We start from the raw sequence: 20,042 nt of genomic DNA on the forward strand, positions 1-20,042 counted from the left end.
TGATGGCTGTTGCAACAGGGGGCCTCTATGTCACGTCCCAGGTATAGGAAATGCTGAGTGGTGTAGTGGGGCCTAAATGTCTCTATGTGTCACGTTGCTCCCATCTGGATACCACTGGACCCCAGGCTTTGGCTCCTCAGCAATAAATAGGGGGAATAATTGAGGGATTTGATGAACTAACTTGAGTCCAGACCTTGAGATGAAGTTCAGTGGCAGCTTTACTTTGAGTAAACGTTTCTCCATACAGTTTCAGGCTTTGTCTTGGTTTAGCATTAAACTGGCAGGCAAACTCAACTCTGCTATATCTTTCTCTCGCTCTGCTTTACTGACAGGCTGGCTGTATAACTCAGCTTCTTCTGTATGCTGCACTTTTTCTCTGTAGTCTGACTGTAGGTTATGCCAGGGAACTTTCCTCCTGGCTCCTGAGGCTTCAAGCTTTGGCCTCCATGGCCAGCAGAGCTTAAGGTGCTCTGGCTGGAGTGGGCACGTCCAGCAGAGACGTGCCCCTGCACACCCTTCCCCTGTCTAGGGAAGACCTAAACTGGAACAAACTGGTCCCCACCCTTTCTTCAGGTGCAATGAGCCGAACCGTGGTACGGTTACACGGACGCCAAATTATGCAGTAGGTCAGGAAATGGGTATAATAGTCTATGATTTTGTTCGTGACGCCAATTGCATCGTGCGCAGGGTACTAACACGGGGCCCTTTTAAGGTGTTGTAACTCACGTACCAGGCTAGGAATGCCAGAGTGGTGTAATGTCACTGTATGGCAATGGCAATAGTATCAACTGTGTCTCCTACCTTTGTACGGCTGGACTCCTGGATCCTGGCACACTTGCAATAAAATGAGTGTTGTGCTAGTAGGAGTAATTGAGGGATTTGGTAGCAGTAATTGAGATCCAGACCTTTGGTAAAGTTTAAACTTGTCTTTACTAGTTGCAGCTTTCATCCAAACAAGGTACAGCAATAGTCTGTACCTTGCAGCAGGTATTGGCAATGTGTGGCAGGAATATATCTTCTGCTCTGTCATGTGCCTGGAGCTTTTGCAGGAAAAGGACGTCTGCTTAGTAGCTCTTTAATGTGGCAGGAATTTGGCTTCTGCACTAACTATCTTCTGCTATCTGGGGACTGACTTGCTGAGGAGGATTATGGCCTCCCCTGGGGTCTCTACACAGTTATCTTCACAGGGTATGGTTCTTCCTGGAACTGGAGTGATCTGCAGCTTTCTACGTGGTTTCGTCCAGCTGAGCTGCGAAGCTCAGACTGGGAATCTGATCAAATCTCAGGACGAGACTTGGTCCTTGCTGTCTTCCCCATGCAGGGAGGGCTAGAACTGGATCTAACTGTTTTTTTCCTCCCTTGCTGCAGGATGTGGGAAACTCCACTTCCCTTAAGCAGGGGGGCAGAACAGGACAGGAACGTTCCATTCTGAACGGCCATAACATTAAAACTATTCCTACCAATGATGCTGCCACCTGCTGGTAGACCTGAAACATTACAAGGAAAAAATTACATTTAAAATGGTTTTATCTGCACAGTTGTGAATGACACAATCAAGATCACATTAAATGACAATGTTAATGCTCTTAGCAGATTGTAGCAGGGTAAAAGCGTTTAGTAACCCAACTCTGGGGTGTTACACAGGAAGTAGGGCTGGCCCACTTCTGTCCAGAGGGTGGTTAGAATGTAATGGAGAGTTCCATTCTCTCTACATACAGCTCTGCCGTGTTTGCTGCCACCTGCTGGTGAACCAGGCACATTACATGAACAGTTACATAACATTATTATAAATGCAGTGTTGAGGGACCTGGAAATAAATATATAGATGACATACAGGTTGGACCATAAAAGATAGTAGCAAGGTGCAGAAGTGGTAACACCACTCTGGGGTGTTACACTGTCATGTGTGAACTATATTACAGGTTATATATACAGCCCTATATGCACTGTTCTAACTCAATACTGGTACTGCTTTGTAGATGGGGTTTCCAATGGGCCTATGACAGGTACAGCACAATTCTCCAAAGAGGTCTGGGCACTTTTGGATGATCCAAATCCCTTGCTGCACACAGTCATCCCATTATATGATAAAAATCTCTCACTGCCTATGGATTTACACAGCTGCTATAAAACTCAATAAGACATTAGTATGCTGCCAGCTCCCCCTAGTGGCCACAGAATTTATACATTTAACTCCTTAAGGGGAATGTATTAAGAATGGTAAAAAAATGTGATGGTGTAAGATGCGCCAAAGGGGTGCATCCTGAGAGGTCTATGTGCTAGAAACTGAAATCTGTGACAGCTGGGAGCTGGTGGAATTTACATCAGTTTTTTGCTGCAAGTCATATTAAACTTGCCCGGATGTACAAGTGCCATCCCCTCTCTCCCACTTTTTTTTTTTAAGAGCAATGTAAAAAAAATAAATAAAAAAAAAAGTCATCCTTTTTTTCAGCAGAAGGGGACTTGCACAAAAGTTGTTACATTTTTGGTGCCGGTTTTCCACTATATGGGGATTGATAATTGGTTCTAATGTTCTTTCATGATTTTGGGGTACTGGGAAACCCTACTACGTTTTCCCTTCTAAAAGAAAGTAGAAAATAACTGTAGTGTCTATAATCCTTTAAAGGGGATTCCAAAAATGCACTTTTATGGCACATCCATAAAGTCTACCTGATATGTGGTGCCCCACCTCTCCTATTTATTCAGAGAATGACTCAAGTCTGCCAGGTGAGACTGCATTGAAGCACGCTGTGTCTGCAACATCCATAGATTTGAATAGAGAGAGCTGTGCACATGCTTGGCCACATGTCCAGGACCATAGCTATAGGGGAAGCGACTGCTTTGGGGCCCAAACTCAGAAGGAGCCCACCGAGGAGGAAGACTGAAAGATATTTTGTCAAGGCCCCCTTAACGGTATTATAAAATGACATTATATACAGAGATACTATAAGAAATGGATGGAGCGTCTGCCGGGCCTCGTCTGCGAGTGATCTTGACTAGCCACAGAAGTGGGGATTGCACGGAAGGAGCCGGTTGCGAAGAAGATGTTGGGGGGGGTCCCTTTCAATAATTTGCTGTGGACCCAGTGATTTCTAGTTTTTCCACTGCACATGTCCATTCAGTCTCCATCTGGATCCAAGAGTCTCCTCTCTGGGTGGAACGGAGGCAAGAGAATCACCTTCTCCAAGTAGGTGGGGATTCCAGACACCTATGCAATTCGCCCCCCAGTCCCCAAAACCACAGCATAAAATTACAATTAAAGAGGAGCCGTCACCTCTCCTGACATGTCTGTTTTAGTAAGTGCCTGTATAGTGCCACCATATTCCGCAGCGCTTTACAATTCAGAAGGTTCATGTACAAAACAAAAGACATCACAAAATTCCAGGAGTTGCGTTCCGTGCTGCTTCAGGAGATCACAGAAGGAAATTCCTTGTACCAGAACCATTCAGAAAAATTGGACATGGGAAAGCATTCAAGCCACGCGAAGCCTCCCTCTCTCTTTCCTCCGAGCTTCTGTGAAAAACCAAAGGTTGCGACAACAGTAAAGCACATGAGTTGAGTTAAAAGGGTTTATCATACTCACAAACTCAGTTCCAGAACAAGCAGTATACAGAAAGCTAAAACACCCGTAAAGCAGTATATAGAAAGCTTTACACTAAACACCCACTCTGATGCCACACTACTGACCGGGCAGAACAGCCTTTCCAGAGCAAACTCTGCCAGTCGTGGCCACAAATCCAGTTTCGCTGCCCAGTAGTCCAGCGGATCTTCAATGTGGGGTGGCAGGGTGCTGTCCAAGTATGCCACCACCTGCTGGTTCAGGTCCTGCAACAGGTCTAGCTGCTGCTGGTGAGTAGTTTCTTCACTAGGCGGGTGAAGAAAGCTGCTCATCAGAGACTCTATAGTCAAGCTGCTGCTGATGGAGCTGGCACTGCTCATACCCTCCAACCCCACCACAGCAGCCATGGCAGTGGAACGAGAGCGCAGAGGGCCCCCCCCCCGGTCAGACCTGCAAGAGGATGGACGATGGCACAGATAGGCAGCGGCCAACTGTCTACATAGGATGTCTCTATAATAGTTCAGTTTGTCCTCCCTCTCAGCGGATGTAAAAAAGGCCCCCATTTTGGACCAGTAGCGAGGGTCCAACAAGGTGGAGAGCCAGAAGTCATCCCTCTGCCGAATGATGACAATTCGGCTGCCACTACCCAAGCAAGTGAGCATGCAGTGGGCCATTTGCGCAAGTGACTCGGAGGGACTCCCTGCCTCCATCTCCACTGCATACTGCCACGGTGTGTCTGGGTCATCTGCCTCGTCTTCCTCATCGCTCTATAGCTCCTCCGGCTGCTCCTGCTCCTCGTCTCCTGTCACCTGTGAAGAAAAACCACCCATTTCGCTACACATTGCTTGTGCTCCAATGTCCTCCTACTCCAGTTTAGCCCCCACAGGGCTCATGTGGCTGTGAGATGTATGCGCCACATCTCCAGTCCCCTGACCAGCCAGATTTACCAGCATCTGTTCCAGGATATGAAGCAAGGGAATGACGTTGTTCATCCCGTAGTCCTGGCGACTGACAAATAACGTGGCATTCTCAAAGGGCCTGAGCAACGGCAGGTGTCACGCATGAGCTGCCACTGACTGACATTGATGTTACACAGAGGAGTACTCCTGTCCGCTTGGATCATCAAGAAATCATTTATGGCCTTTCTCTGTTCGTATAGTCGGTCCAACATATGGAGGGTAAAAATCCAACCGGTGGAAACATCACATAATAGCCTATTTTGGGAGACGCCGTTCTGCCGCTGCAGCTCAAGGAGGGTGTGTTTGGTGGTGGACGAGTGGCTGAAGTGCATGCAAACTTTCGCAGCAATCACAGATGACACCGCCGTGCACATGTGGTATGCAGGAGGAGCACTGTGAATTGTCTCTGCAGTGGAGGCTGAGGACACGTGGTGGATGAGGAGGCAGAGGTGGACCTTGTCGCAGGATCAACAGCGTGAGAAGGTGGAGGCGGATGCGGCGTCACCTGGCCAAGTTGCTGGTATGGCTCGGCAGGAACCACATTCACCCAGTGGTCCGTAAAGGACATGTATTGTCCCTGACCGTAGTTACAGGTCCACACGTCAGCGCTGCCGTGCACTTTGGCAGACACGGAAAAGGCTCAAGGACTGGCCCACCTTCTGTTCTACATATTTGTGCAGGGCTGGTACTGCCACTTTGGCAAAGAAACGACCGCTTGGGACTCTCTACCTGGGCTCAGCACAAACCATCATTTCTCTGAAAGGTGCAGAGTCCACCACTTGGAAAGGGAGGGACTGCAGTACCAGCAACTTGGCCCGGAGCACGTTTAGCTTCTGCGCCTTAAGGTGACCACACGTGTATTGCTGTCTCTAGGCAATCGCCTCGGTGATTGACTGCTGACGAAATGAGTGACGAGGAGTAGGAGGATGAGGAGCAGGAAAAATCAGAACCGGTAGATGATGTGAAGGACAGATCGCTCCCTTCGGCTGAGGTGGTGGAGCCTTGACTGGCTGAAATCGGGTGCGTGCCAATGCTGGACCACCACATTGGAGCCATGGTTCTCCCAGGCCACTTTATGGTGTTGCTGCATATGTTGACGCAGGGTTCACCATCTCCGGCGGCTTAACAAAAATCTGCTACACCGCCAATTTTACTCCCAACATTCCGCACTGACTGACTGCTATGGCCACGCTTCCTCTGTGAACCCCTGCACCACTACCTTCCGGGCAGGTAGGCTCCTGCAAAGCGGGTGTTCTACCCCGGGCACGTTTGGCTCTCGACCTCCCACCCTGCTGACTCCTGGCCACGCTACCGACTTGCTGGCTCCGCCGCTGCCTCATGCACAAGCTGCCACCCTCTTCTCTCGATGATGATGAAGCCCCTTTGTCACCCGCCTCCCAAGTGCAATCGGCTACATTGTCATCGAGTACTGTCTGCACATCACTGATGTCCTCCTCAATGGTCTCTGAGTCAGGAGCTTGACCGCTCGAAGCACCAGCTTCCGCTCCACTAATACACCAAAAAAAAGCTGTAATTTTGCCACACAACGGCAAATAAGCCCTTTTTTTTTACCACTAATACACCACAAAAAATGCTTCAGAACATATAACTGCACCGCACAACGGCTAATAAGACGTACAATTATTTCCTAGTAATACACCCTGTTAATGGCTGTATTACACAGCACTTGCACCCCAAAAACAAGCAAGGTTTGCTGGAATTACATAGGTATCATCTATTGCAAACCTAAAAGCAGCAGTATAAAGGCAATTTGGATCCCCAGTCAGTGCAGCAAGGTGTAATAGAATTGCTCCTATTACCCAGGCAGTAACCTCCCCTATTGGACCCATTCTCCTTTTATAGTGTTGAATAATTCCTCCCTATCCTTTCCCTGCACTTATAATGATCTTTCCCTGAACTTCCATTCAGCCAAAAAAAATAAAAGTTTTAAAGTCTTTCCTAGCACTGTCCCTAGCGCCTGCTGACGTCTCTCCCTGCACTAAGTACACTGGAAAATGGCTGAATCCAAGATGGCTGAGGCTATTTATAGGGCTGTGACATCACAGGGCTGGCTGGCTGCTGATTGGCTGCATGCATGGCATTGTGGGTGATCCCTCGTTCCCAGGGTTCATTGCTCCATGTCCTAACATGTGCAGCAGCCATTTTAGGAAAAAATGTGATTCGTTTCCTGAAATTCTGATCGAATTCCACTTCATCAACGTCGATTCGCTCATCGTCAACGTCGATTCGCTCATCTCTAATAATAATATTAGTTATTATCTATATTGTAATAAAGTAACAACAAATATATTGGCTCCAGGAGAAGTATATGGTGGGCTCAGCGTGCATGTTGGTACTTGCATCCCTGGATCCGATGAAAGCTGTAATGGCACCGGACGGGGTTAAAAGCAGAGTGTGCTTGGCGTGCATGCTGACCTGCATTCCCTGGACTTTGTGTGGCTGTCATGGCCCATAAGCAGGTAGGAACTAGTGTTAGGGACCACTCAAATGAGGCGACCTTGACGTGGTGAGTGGCTTATTACGCTTTGGCCAAAATGTACACCAATGTCTCATCCAGCATGGAGGCAGGGCAGAGTGCTGGATGTAGTGTGCGATCACATTTGCATTTTCCGTTAACAACAAATATATGTTTCTATTTTGTTCTATGTGATGATTAATCTTGTCTTCAGCATCTTAATTCTGCTTTTCAGGTAAAGTATAAGAAAGACAGGCATATCATACATGACACCTCTGTGGACCTTCCAAACTTACTGAACCTAGAACATGCCCTGAGGGCCACCAAACTACAAAGCAATGTAAGCACATGTGGAAAATGCGATTTCTAATCCCATTATTTGCTATTAATCCTCTGTTTCAAAAAAGAAAATGACTAAAAGTTAGCCAACCCATTGCATGGACCCTAGAGATGAGTGAATCGCTCTATTTTCAATTCAGGTTCGATTCTTTCGAATTGGTTGATCGATTCGATTCTGGTCCGAATTGATTCTACCCGAGTTGTAAGTGCTCCAATTGGCCTGTAAATTTGTGTATAACACTCTGAGGTCTCCTAGAATTTTTCTCTTTTGTCTCTCACTTTTTAAAATTTTTTGATTTCCTCTCACCAAAATGTGCATCAACCAGATAACCCAAAATTGGGATTTGTATACACCTTCAATTTTTAAACAATTTCGGTTGAATCCGATTTAGTTTAGAATTAATTTCCTCACCTCGAATGGACCCCGAAATGGTTCTACTGAAAAAAAGCCCTCTAAGTCGACGGGAACGTATAAAAGTTATGGTTGTGGGAATGTGGCAGAAAAAAGAAAAAAATTTGCTGGGCCCAAGAATGGGCACCACAATTTTTGGCAGTATAATAGCACCTTACTAGAGAATTGTTATGTGAAGATTAGGAAAAAATTGATCCGTTTACATTTTCTAGAGGTGAACTTTAAAGGGGTTTTCAGGCCTACAACGGAAATGGTCCTAATCTGTGCCCCACTGAAAAAAAAAAAAAAAAGGAAAGACTAGGAAGTAGTTTGGTTCCATGATTGCTGCAGCCAATTGCTGGCCTCAGCAGTCACATATAATCACAGGAACAAGCCATGTTCTGGTCCTACAGGGACTGGATGTGGCTGGGAACAGGACGGCAGCACAGGTATAACATGTTAGTGTTTTTCTTTATTTTTTTTTAATGGGGCACAAGTTAGGACCATTGGGATTGTTGGCTCCATTCAGATATATCAGTTGAGCTATGGTTCTTGTCATGCGTCTGAGAACGGTCTGGAAACATTGTCCTCTTGCCCTCATTTTTATGGTGAAATGCCACGGCAATGTGATTTTAATGACCTTCACCTGTGATTGCTGCGAAGCGGTGGCAATTAGCATTATAACTTCATGTGCCACGTGGTAAGAACCCAAAGTCTAATATACATGTGCCTTGTCTTTTAGACCGTCTATAAGAAACAATTTGAGGAAAGTAAAGGAAATTACCATTTTGCTTTGGATACAGCAGAACAGAATCACCATAAGGAGAACGCTGTACTGCAAAGTCAGGTAACCACAATCCTTCTATCTTCATTCAGCAGGACCTGCGCTGACATCAAAGGTCCTTTTGCAGGTCCTGCTTGCAGATGCTTGCGATTTTCACGCAGACCCATTCATTTCTATGGGAACTGTGTTGCGTGAAAAACGCAGAATATAGAACCAGCTGCGATTTTCACACAACACACAAGTGATGCGTGAAAATTACCGCTCATCTGCACAGCCCCATTGAAGTGAATGGGTCCGGATTTAGTGCGGGTGCAATGCGTTCACCTCAACGCATTGCACCCGCGCGGAATTCTCGCCCGTGTGAAAGGGGACTTAAAGAGGACCTCTCCCCTCTCCTGACATGTCTGTTTTAGTAACTACTTGCATTCCCCATGTAATAACATCTATTAGCATCTAATCTTATGACTCTACGATGTGCCATTCCGTTATTCTTCCTGCTAGAATTTAGGTCCAGATGAGTGTTACCAGTTGGGGGGTGCATCCCTGCACAGATTGACAGCAATGATTGGTTAGTGTCAGACTGTGCAGGCACACCCAAATGGTAACACCCTTCTGGACCTTCATTGAAAACTGCTAGTAATTCATTCATAACTTCTAGCGGAAATAATAAAGGAGTGGCCCAACACAGAGTCCTAAGAATAGCTGCTCCAGAATTGTTATCATATGGGGAATGCAAGTATTTATTAAACTAGGTGAAATGTCCTCTTTAAGAGCAGTAGGAAAGAGCATCTCTCACTCAGGAGGACCTGTCCTGTCCGGTCTTACACAGATAACCCATTGATCCGATGGACACTGTGTAATGCTTATTGTCCCCTGTGGTGGCGCTGCAACAAAATTGAACACTTTTCACCAGGTTTCCCTCCCCCAAATCCAAGTGTAGGAAAATTTGTGATCTTCTTATTCAAGGGTCAAGAAACCCATCTAAGAAGTAGAGATTGTCCAAAGCAAAGAACCCCTTTAACTGGATACATTCTGATATGTTTTGCATGACTGGTTAATTTAGCCATTTATACAGTATAATGTATTATTTTATGTAACTCTACAGGTGAAATACAGAGAGGAGTATGAAAAATCAAAGGGGAGGTCCATGCTGGAGTTTGTGGATACTCCGTCGTACAACGTTTCAAAGGAGGCTCAAAAATTTCAGAGTGAGGTAGGTAGAATGGTCACAGTGGAAATGGGAATTGTGCATACTAGGAAATCTCTGGCTACTGTGAAGATTTCAATGTAACCTTCCCTGATAACTGGATGGCTAGCATCCCTAAGTATCTCATGCGCGATACTATAGTCTATCATCTTAAAGGGGTTGAGCAAGATTAGAAAAACATGGTTGCTTGTTTCCAGAAACGGCCTCACACCTGCCCATGCGCAATGTCTGGAACTGCAGCTCAGCTTCATTGAAGTGATTTGGATCTCAACTGCAATACTAGACTCAACCTGTGGACAGGTGTGGCACTGTTTTTAGAAGAAAGCAGGCATGTCTTTCTAATCTCATACTAACCTTTAAAAGGAGACTTTCTGCAGGTTTGAACATGCTAAGCTGGCTACAGCCATAGGCAGGGGCTGGGGAAGAACAGGACAAGCATACTATTCTCATCAGAAGTAGTATGAATGTGAAGTTTTATTCTGCCAAATTCTGCTACTGCCCTGAGTGACAGCTGCAACCTCCAACCAGGAGACCACGACAGGTGTCACTCAGAGTAGAGGAGAGGGGCTGTGAAGCCGCACAATGCAGATAGCCCTTCACGCGAAGCTCTGCCCCCCTGGACACTGGCTGGAGCAGAATGTAGCAGAATAAACGTTTCGGTTGACTCCGATTCGTTTAGAATTGATTTGCTCACCTCGAATAGACCCCGAAATGCTGCTACTGAAAAAAAAAAAGCCTCTAAGTCGACGGGAACGTATAAAAGTTAAGGTTGTGGGAATGTGGCAGAGAAAAAAACAAGAAAAAAAATTCAGGGCCCGAGAATGGGCACCACAATTTTTGGCAGTCTAATAGCTTCTTACTAGAGAATTGTTATGTGAAGATTAGGAAAAAATTGATCCGTTTAAATTTTCTAGAGGTGAACTTATACTTTAAAGGGGTTTTCAGGCCCACAACGGAAATTGTCCTAATCTGTGCCCCACTGAAAGAAAAAAAAAAGGAAAGACTAGGAAGTAGTTTGGTTCCATGATTGCTGCAGCCAATTGCTGGCCTCAGCAGTCACATATAATCACAGGACCAAGCCATGTTCTGGTCCTACAGGGACTGGATGTGGCTGGGAACAGGACGGCAGCACAGGTATAACATGTTAGTGTTTTTCTTTTTTTTTTTCTTTAATGGGGCACAAGTTAGGACCATTGGGATTGTTAGCTCCTAGGCCAGACAAACCCATTCAGATATATCAGTTGAGCTATGGTTCTTGTCATGCGTCTGAGAACGGTCTGGAAACATTGTCCTCTTGCCCTCATTTTTATGGTGAACTGCCACGGCAATGTGATTTTCATGACCTTCACCTGTGATTGCCGCGAAGCGGTGGCGATTAGCATTATAACTTCATGTGCCACGTGGTAAGAACCCAAAGTCTAATATACATGTGCCTTGTCTTTTAGACCGTCTATAAGAAACAATTTGAGGAAAGTAAAGGAAATTACCATTTTGCTTTGGATACAGCAGAACAGAATCACCATAAGGAGAACGCTGTACTGCAAAGTCAGGTAACCACAATCCTCTCTTAAAGGGCACATTCGGACGACCGTGCCGTCTTTTGTGGTCTGCACATTGCAGATCCGTAAAACACACGATGCCACCCATGTGCCTTTCGCAATTTGCGGAACGTAACGGGCGGCCCATTACAGAAATGCCTATTCTTGTCCGTGGACAAGAATAGGACATGCTCTATATTAAAATGAATAGGTCCGCACCCGTTCCGCAAAAGCTGAGGTCTTCAGATTGTAAGCTCGTATTTTTATAAATGCCTTTTTTTTTTACTTGGATATATGTTGTATTTCCTACCTGTGTGTCAGCGCCCCAAAGCAAAGTTTAGATGGACCCCACCGCCTGACGGGAAGATGAAACAGCCGTAACTTTAATAAAAGTAGGAATAATAGTGCCACATATTACAGAACCCACATAGTAGTGCTAGATACTGTAGCAGTAGTAGTGTTAGTCCCTATAGAAAAGGTGCAATGTTCTTGCCCCTGAGCGTGCTTCAAACTCGTGGCAGCTGCTATGGCTACTACGACTATAGTTACACCCATGTTCTATGTTGATGCTATGCTACGTTGGAACAGAGTTGTCCCAAAATTTTCTAGGACTAAAACTAAGGCTGAACTTGTATATAGCTCAGGTTGCGGAACTAAGGGCATTATTGTCCAGAGTTAAAGAGGACCTCTCCCCTCTCCTGACATGTCTGTTTTAGTAACTACTTGCATCCCCCATGTAATAACATCTATTAGCATCTATTCTTATGACTCTATGATGTGCCATTCCGTTATTCTTCCTGCTAGAATTTAGGTCCAGATGAGTGTTACCAGTTGGGGGGTGCATCCCTGCACAGACTGACAGCAATGATTGGTTAGTGTCAGACTGTGCAGGAACACCTCCAAATGGTAACACCCTTCTGGACCTTCAATGCAAACTGCTAGTAATTCATTCATAACTTCTAGCAGGAATAATAAAGGAGTAAAGGAGTGGCACATCATAGAGTCCTGAGAATAGAGGCTTCAGAATTGTTATTATATGGGGAATGCAAGTATTTATTAAACCAGACATCAGGAGAGGTGAAAGGTCCTCTTTAAGAGCAGTTGGAAAGAGCATCTCTCATTCTGGAGGACCTGTCCGGTCTTACACAGACAACTCATTGATCCGATAGACACGGTGTAATGCTTAATGTCCCCTGCGGTAGCGCTGCAGCAAAATTGAACACTCTTCGCCAGGTTTCCCCCTCAAATCCAAGTGTAGGAAAATTTGTGATCTTCTTCTTAGTCAAGGGTCAAGAAACCCATCTACAGTTGTGTATAAAATAATAGCAGTCAGACATCACTAACCTGATCAATCACTGTTTTGAGTAGAAATTATATTTCTACATGGCAAATAATTTACTAGCAGGTGTAGTAGAGTGATAGAAACCCAACAGTCATGACATGCATGCTGCTGATTCTCTGTAATTCAATCACTGAAATTGAAAGGGGCATGTTCAAAATAATAGCAGTGTGGAGTTCAATGAGTGAGGCAATTCATTCTTTGAAAAACAGGCAGCAATTATTGCCCTTATTTAAGGAAGGAAGGCAGCAAATGTTGTACATGATGGTTATAGTGCATTTTCCCCTGAAATTCTGAGGAAAATGAGTCGTTCCAGACATTGTTCAGAAGAACAGCGTACCTTGATTAAAAAGTAGATTGGAGAGGGGAAAACATATAAAGAAGTGCAGAAAATGATAGGCTACTCTGCTAAAATAATCGCAAATGCTTTAAAATGGCAACCAAAATCTGAAAGACGTGGAAGAAAGCGAAAAACTACTATTCGAATGGATAGAAGAATAGCCAAAATGGCAAGGACTCAGCCAACAATCAGCTCCAGGAAGATCAAAGAAGGTCTAACGTTACCTGTGAGGACTGTTACAATTAGAAGACGCCTATGTGAAGCCGAGCTATCTGCAAGAAGCCCCCGCAAAGTCCCACTGTTGAAAAAAAGACATGTGCTGAAGAGGTGACAATTTGCCAAAGAACACATTGACCGGCCTAAAGAGACATTTTGTGGACTGATGAAAGTAAGATTGTTCTTTTTGGGTCTAGTGGCCGGAGACAGTTTGTCAGACGACCCCCAAACACTGAATTCAAGCCACAGTACACGGTGAAGACAGTGAAGCATGGTGGACAAGCATCATGATATGGGGATGTTTCTCATACTACGGTGTAGGGCCTATTCATCGCAGACCAGGGATGATGGATCAGTCTGAATACATCAGAATACTTGAAGAGGTCATGCCGCCTTATGCTGAAGAGGAAATGCCCTTGAAATGGGTGTTCCAACAAGACAACGACCCCAAACACACCAGTAAACGTGCAACATCTTGGTTCCAGAGCAACAAGATTGACGTTATGGAGTCGTCAGCCCAATCCCCGGATCTTAATCCAATAGAAACTTGTGGGGTGACATAAAAAATTCAGTTTCTGAGGCAAAACCAAGAAATAGAGAAGAACTGTGGAATGTAGTCCAATCATCCTGGGCTGGAATACCTGTTCACAGGGGCCAGAAGTTGGTTGACTCCGAGCAACACAGATGTCCAGCAGTTCTCAGAAACAGCGGTTATACAACTAAATATCAGTGAAGTGATTCAAAGGAAAGCAAAATCTTCAAACATTTCTCAGTTTACATAGTGAATGTTTGAGTTTGTAAAGAAGAATACAAAACACTGCTATTTACTAACACAAATTTGATATATTTTTCTTCATGTTTTGATTTGGAATAGGATGTGTAGTGTTCCCAATGCATTTGTGTGTATGGAAATAAAAGCTATTAGAAGGATTTTTAGCTTTATTTACTTTTTTAAACACACTGCTATTATTTTGAACACAAGAGTAAGTAGAGATTGTCCATAAAAGAACCCCTTTAACTGGATACATTCTGATATGTTTTGCATGACTGGTTAATTTAGCCATTTATACAGTATAATGTATTATTTTATGTAACTCTACAGGTGAAATACAGAGAGGAGTATGAAAAATCAAAGGGGAGGTCCATGCTGGAGTTTGTGGATACTCCGTCGTACAACATTTCAAAGGAGGCTCAAAAATTTCAGAGTGAGGTAGGTAGAAGGGTCACAGTGGAAATGGGAATTGTGCATACTAAGAAATCTCTGGCTAGATTTCAATGTAACCTTCCCTGATAACTGGATGGCTAGCATCCCTAAGTATCTCATGAGCGATACTATAGTCTATCATCTTAAAGGGGTTGAGCAAGATTAGAAAAACATGGTTGCTTGTTTCCAGAAACGGCCTCACACCTGCCCATGCGCAGTGTCTGGAACTGCAGCTCAGCTTCTTTGAAGTGATTTGGATCTCAACTGCAATACTAGACTCAACCTGTGGACAGGTGTGGCACTGTTTTTAGAAGAAAGCAGGCATGTCTTTCTAATCTCATACTAACCTTTAAAAAGGAGACTTTCTGCAGGTTTGAACATGCTAAGCTGGCTACAGCCATAGGCAGGAGCTGGGGGAGAACAGGACAAGCATACTATTCTCATCAGAAGTAGTAAGAATGTGAAGTTTTATTCTGCCAAATTCTGCTACTGCCCTGAGTGACAGCTGCAACCTCCAACCAGGAGACCACAACAGGTGTCGCTCGGAGTAGAGGAGAGGGGCTGTGAAGCAGCACAATGCAGATAGCCCTTCACGGTGACGCTCCGCCCCCCTGGACACTGGCTGGAGCAGAATGTAGCAGAATAAACGTTCATATTCACACCACTCCTGATGAGAAAAGCCCCACAAAAGATATGTTTGTACTGTTCTCCTCAGCCCCTTCCTAGTGCTCAAAACTGCTGACAGATTCCCTTTAACTCATAAGTGTTATGTCTTAATTTCCTTTATCTCTTTTCTTGTGATTTACCATAGTAAATGGGCCATGGGTAAAACTGTAATCTCCTAGTTATGATTTCTTTTTTCTCAGAAATTATACCGGAAAGAGTTTGAAGAGACAATCAAAGGAAAAGCATCAGTGGACCTGGAGCTGACCCCGGCATTACTGCATGCCAAACATGCCATGAACCTGGTCAGCGAGGTAGGCTTTTTTAATTGCATCTGTATATTACTAGTACAATAAAATTCCTATAATTAAGCAAGCATCAGTGAGGAGAGATATATTAGGTATTCTGGATTATTGGACACAGAAAAATACATAAAGCTCATAAAGGACGAAAGCTCCAAATTTAATGCAATTAATCAGAGGAATTGCCTAATTGGTACTCTTCATCTTCTGCCTCTGGTCTTGTGGTTCAACGTGATATTCTAATTTTCTAGCTATAGACAAGTTGTGGATTATAAAACTTTGATTGGTTGCCATCTTAAAGGGGTTTTCTGATTCCCTCCCCGCATAAAAAAAAAAATTTGACCATCAGGAATCTGTTAAAAAAATATAATTATCTTTTGAAAGCCCCTCTGTTCCAGGGTTGAGGCAACGTTCAGGGATATGTCAGCACCGCAGTGAATGGCTGCAGAGGTCAACCTGACAATGCCATCACTTCCACCTTGCTGAGGACCAGAAGAAATGATGGAGGCCTTTGCACTTGAATGTTGGGGCTTTCAAAAAATTTTTTTTATTTTTTTCTGCCAGTCCGAATTTTTTTTGGGGGTGGTGGAGGTTGGACTATTCCTTTATAGGAATTTCATACATTCCAGGCAACTTACGTAACATTCGGTGCATGTACAAGTTAAGGGATGAAACCTTCCCCTTTAAGAACAGTAAGATATAGTCAAAGAAACGACCTCCATTGCCCCTCTCTGATCATTTGGCGATCCTCTGACTGTCATTCCAAATGTTTCCATTCACTGACAGCAGCAGAAGTTTTTAAAGCTATGAAGAACACCCAGAAACACAGAATATTGTAATACTGGATAACTTGACATCATGCAATGAAGGAGATTCGTTCACATAAGCCTGGTAATGGACAGGGGCGTAGCTAAAGACTCTTGGGCCCTGGTGCAAGAGTTCACCTTGGACCCCCCCTTCCCTCAGTGCTTTGTGGCCTTTCTAGAAGTTCATTTACACGTCCACAAGTGTTTTGCGGTCTGCAAATTGCGGATCCGCAAAACACGGACACCGCCCATGTTCATTCTGCATTTTGCGGACCGCACATGGTCGACCCTGTGATAGAAATACATATTCTTGTCTGTGGACAAGAATAGGACATGCTCTATATTTTTTGCGGGGCCACAGACCGCAAACACGGATGCGGACAGCACACGTTGTGCTGTCTGCATATTTTCTGGCCCCATTGCAACGAATGGGTCCGCACCCGTAAAATTGCGGATCGGACGAGGACCCATTCATAAGGACGTGTGAATGGACCCCAATACTGGTGCTTTCTTATGCGGCACACTTTGGGCCCCCTCAGGCTCCTGGGCCCGGTAGTGACTGCTATCCCCGCACCCCCTATAGCCACACGCCTGGTAATGGATAATAACGTTGTCTGATGGCTCCATGTCTTTATTTCCATTCTTAGAAGGAGTACAGGAAGGACTTGAAAGAAGGAATCAGGGGAAAGGGTTTGACGGTTCTGGAAGATACACCGGAAATAATCAGGGTGAAAAACGCTTCACAGATATTAAGTGAGGTGGGTGTAAGAAGAAAGTGTGATTATAACAGATTGTACGTTACATATTTGTGAGCGATTTTATTTTTTTTATTGTTAAGAAAGCGTATCGGAAGGACCTGGAAAATGATATCAAAGGAAAAGGCATGGAGTTCAGCGCGGACATCCCCGATATGATCCGAGCCAAGCGGGCAACTGAAATAGTCAGTGAGGTAAAGGTGTTCATACTCTGGGCTCATGCATTATACACATCCATAGAATTCTATAGAGGCCCTACTGTGCCTCTGTAGGCCTCTGATTGCATATGGGGATGCTATATCTCCTTATGGAAAGTGCCTAATCTTTGTGACTCCTCTGGAATTCTAGGAAACAAGTATGCAAATCATCTCTTAGCAAGCTCTGCTTCGAATGCCACCAGATGTAAGGTAGCTGTCCCAGAATTCCAGAGGAACGTTGCCTGGCCTACAAGACTCCTCATGGCCATTAGGTGCTTTCCATCCCCTGAATCCTGACCTAGGCCTTTCACCCTAGGGACTTGAACTTAAGATTTCTACATGCATGGCAGACCACTTTCAATGTGGAAGAGCTATAGTACGTAGTGTATATGATATGTAGATGCTGGGACACTCAGTGTGCTGATGTCTAGTCTTGTCAATCGGGGGAGAGTGTACAAAGCAGTGCTCAAAGGATTCAGCCCAGCCCCTAGTGCTCCAACCTGGTCATTTGCATATAAATAAAACACTGTTTAGCATATAGACAAAAGAAAGGTATTGTTTTAATCAGCGTGACGAGCCCTACCAGGCAGTATTTCTGGTTTAATAGGGTTGATCATGCTGACAGAGCCTCACCTTCACTGAGAATAATGTTTGGTGGGACAGTAGTCACTTATGTTTGTGTCACCACTACTGCATTGTGTAAATATACACTTAACGGGGCTATCCCATAAGTAATGTAAAAAAAATGTAAATGAGACAACATTTAGTACATGACAATACCTTTCTAACAAAGCTAGAACCAGCCCTGTACCTCCCATGGATCCAGAGATCTCCCCATTCATTGCTCTAGTTGCTGTGCTAGATTTGTTTTAAAGGGGTTGGCACCCTTTGGGGGTTTTGGCAACCCCTTCCTCTTGGGCAGAATACTTACCTGCTTCCAAGCGCTGGGTTCCGCCTCCTTCACTACCCCACCTTGGCTGATTTACCCGGCCCCCGTCAACATCAGGTTTGGTGCAACTGCAGAGTCACGTGACCAATTCACATGGTGCAAGGAGAGCAGGTCACCGCTGCGGGCAGTGATTGGTTGCAGCAGCGCCAAACCAGATGTTTACAAGGGACGAGCAAAAAAAGCTGGGACCCAGCGCTGAGACGCAGGCATATATGTTTCTCTTTGCAAGTCTGCCCAGGAGCAAGTTGCCCCCCAATGGTGGACAACTCCTTTCAGATGCTCAGGGTATGTGTCCTTTCTCAGGAGGAGTGTCCTTTCTTAGAGGGCATGTCCTTTTTGCTGCAGCTCTCTCACTATAATTGTCGCAGCTTCTAACAATAGATGCAGACGGTGGCAGTTGAAGGATGGAATCGGGCGTGTGTGTCCACCTCAGCGACAGTACTGAGATAAACAGAGAAATAAGGAAAAAAACAGCAGGTGGTGCCATACAGATACATTTTACAGAATATTTACTGAAATTGCAGAAATATTCAGATCCAGGTATTGGTTTAAAAAATGTCGAATTTTTTTTTCGTGGGACAACCTCTTTAAGCCGGCCATACACATTAGATGTACAGGTCCTTCTCAAAAAATTTGCATATTGTGATAAAGTTCATTATTTTCTGTAATGTACTGATAAACATTAGACTTTCATATATTTTAGATTCATTACACACAACTGAAGTAGTTCAAGCCTTTTCTTGTTTTAATATTGATGATTTTGGCATACAGCTCATGAAAACCCAAAATTCCTATCTAAAAAAATTAGCATATTTCATCCAACCAATAAAAGAAAAGTGTTTTTAATACAAAAAAAGTCAACCTTCAAATAATTTAAGTTCAGTTATGCACTCAATACTTGGTCAGGAATCCTATTGCAGAAATGACTGCTTCAATGCGGCGTGGCATGGAGGCAATCAGCCTGTGGCACTGCTGAGGTGTTATAGCGGCCTTAAGCTCATCCAGAGTGTTGGGTCTTGCGTCTCTCAACTTTCTCTTCCCAATATCCCACAGATTCTCTATGGGGTTCAGGTCAGGAGAGTTGGCAGGCCAATTGAGCACAGTAATACCATGGCCAGTAAACCATTTACCAGTGGTTTTGGCACTGTGAGCAGGTGCCAGGTCGTGCTGAAAAATGAAATCTTCATCTCCATAAAGCTTTTCAGCAGATGGAAGCATGAAGTGCTCCAAAATCTCCTGATAGCTAGCTGCATTGACCCTGCCCTTGATAAAGCACAGTGGACCAACACCAGCAGCTGACATGGAACCCCAGACCATCACTGACTGTGGGTACTTGACACTGGACTTCAGGCATTTTGGCATTTCCCTCTCCCCAGTCTTCCTCCAGACTCTGGCACCTTGATTTCCGAATGACATGCAAAATTTGCTTTCATCCGAAAAAAGTACTTTGGACCACTGAGCAACAGTCCAGTGCTGCTTCTCTGTAGCCCAGGTCAGGCGCTTCTGCCGCTGTTTCTGGTTCAAAAGTGGCTTTACCTGGGGAATGTGGCACCTGTAGCCCATTTCCTGCACACGCCTGTACACGGTGGCTCTGGATGTTTCTACTCCAGACTCAGTCCACTGCTTCCGCAGGTCCCCCAAGGTCTGGAATCGGTCCTTCTCCACAATCTTCCTCAGGGTCCGGTCACCTCTTCTCGTTGTGCAGCGTTTCTGCCACACATTTTCCTTCCCACAGACTTCCCACTGAGGTGCCTTGATACAGCACTCTGGGAACAGCCTATTCATTCAGAGATTTCTTTCTGTGTCTTACCCTCTTGCTTGAGGGTGTCAATGATGGCCTTCTGGACAGCAGTCAGGTCGCCAGTCTTACCCATGATTGAGGTTTTGAGTAATGAACCAGGCTGGGAGTTTTTAAAAGCCTCAGGAATCTTTTGCAGGTGTTTAGAGTTAATTAGTTGATTCAGATGATTAGGTTAATAGCTCGTTTAGAGAACCTTTTCATGATATGCTAATTTTTT

The 20,042-nt window shown here is 44.8% G+C and overlaps 1 protein-coding gene across 7 annotated transcripts in view; it reads left to right on the forward strand.

Moving 5' to 3' along the window:
- The window catches only part of NEBL (nebulette), a 277,903-nt gene that overhangs the window by 216,055 nt on the left and 41,806 nt on the right, over positions 1-20,042 (forward strand). For 4 of the 7 annotated variants that reach the window (XM_040434438.1, XM_040434443.1, XM_040434441.1 and 1 more), the window contains exons 11-18: positions 7,230-7,334; positions 8,467-8,571; positions 9,614-9,721; positions 11,161-11,265; positions 14,251-14,358; positions 15,219-15,329; positions 16,771-16,881; positions 16,962-17,072. The exons of 2 other annotated variants lie outside the window; for them this stretch is intronic. In XM_040434438.1, coding sequence (XP_040290372.1) covers positions 7,230-7,334; positions 8,467-8,571; positions 9,614-9,721; positions 11,161-11,265; positions 14,251-14,358; positions 15,219-15,329; positions 16,771-16,881; positions 16,962-17,072 — 864 coding nt within the window. The remainder of the gene's footprint in view (positions 1-7,229; positions 7,335-8,466; positions 8,572-9,613; positions 9,722-11,160; positions 11,266-14,250; positions 14,359-15,218; positions 15,330-16,770; positions 16,882-16,961; positions 17,073-20,042) is intronic. One more of the 7 variants, XM_040434442.1, reaches the window with a different exon arrangement.

This window comes from Bufo bufo, chromosome 5 (assembly GCF_905171765.1).
Source record: "Bufo bufo chromosome 5, aBufBuf1.1, whole genome shotgun sequence".
NCBI classification, from domain to species: Eukaryota; Metazoa; Chordata; class Amphibia; order Anura; family Bufonidae; genus Bufo; species Bufo bufo.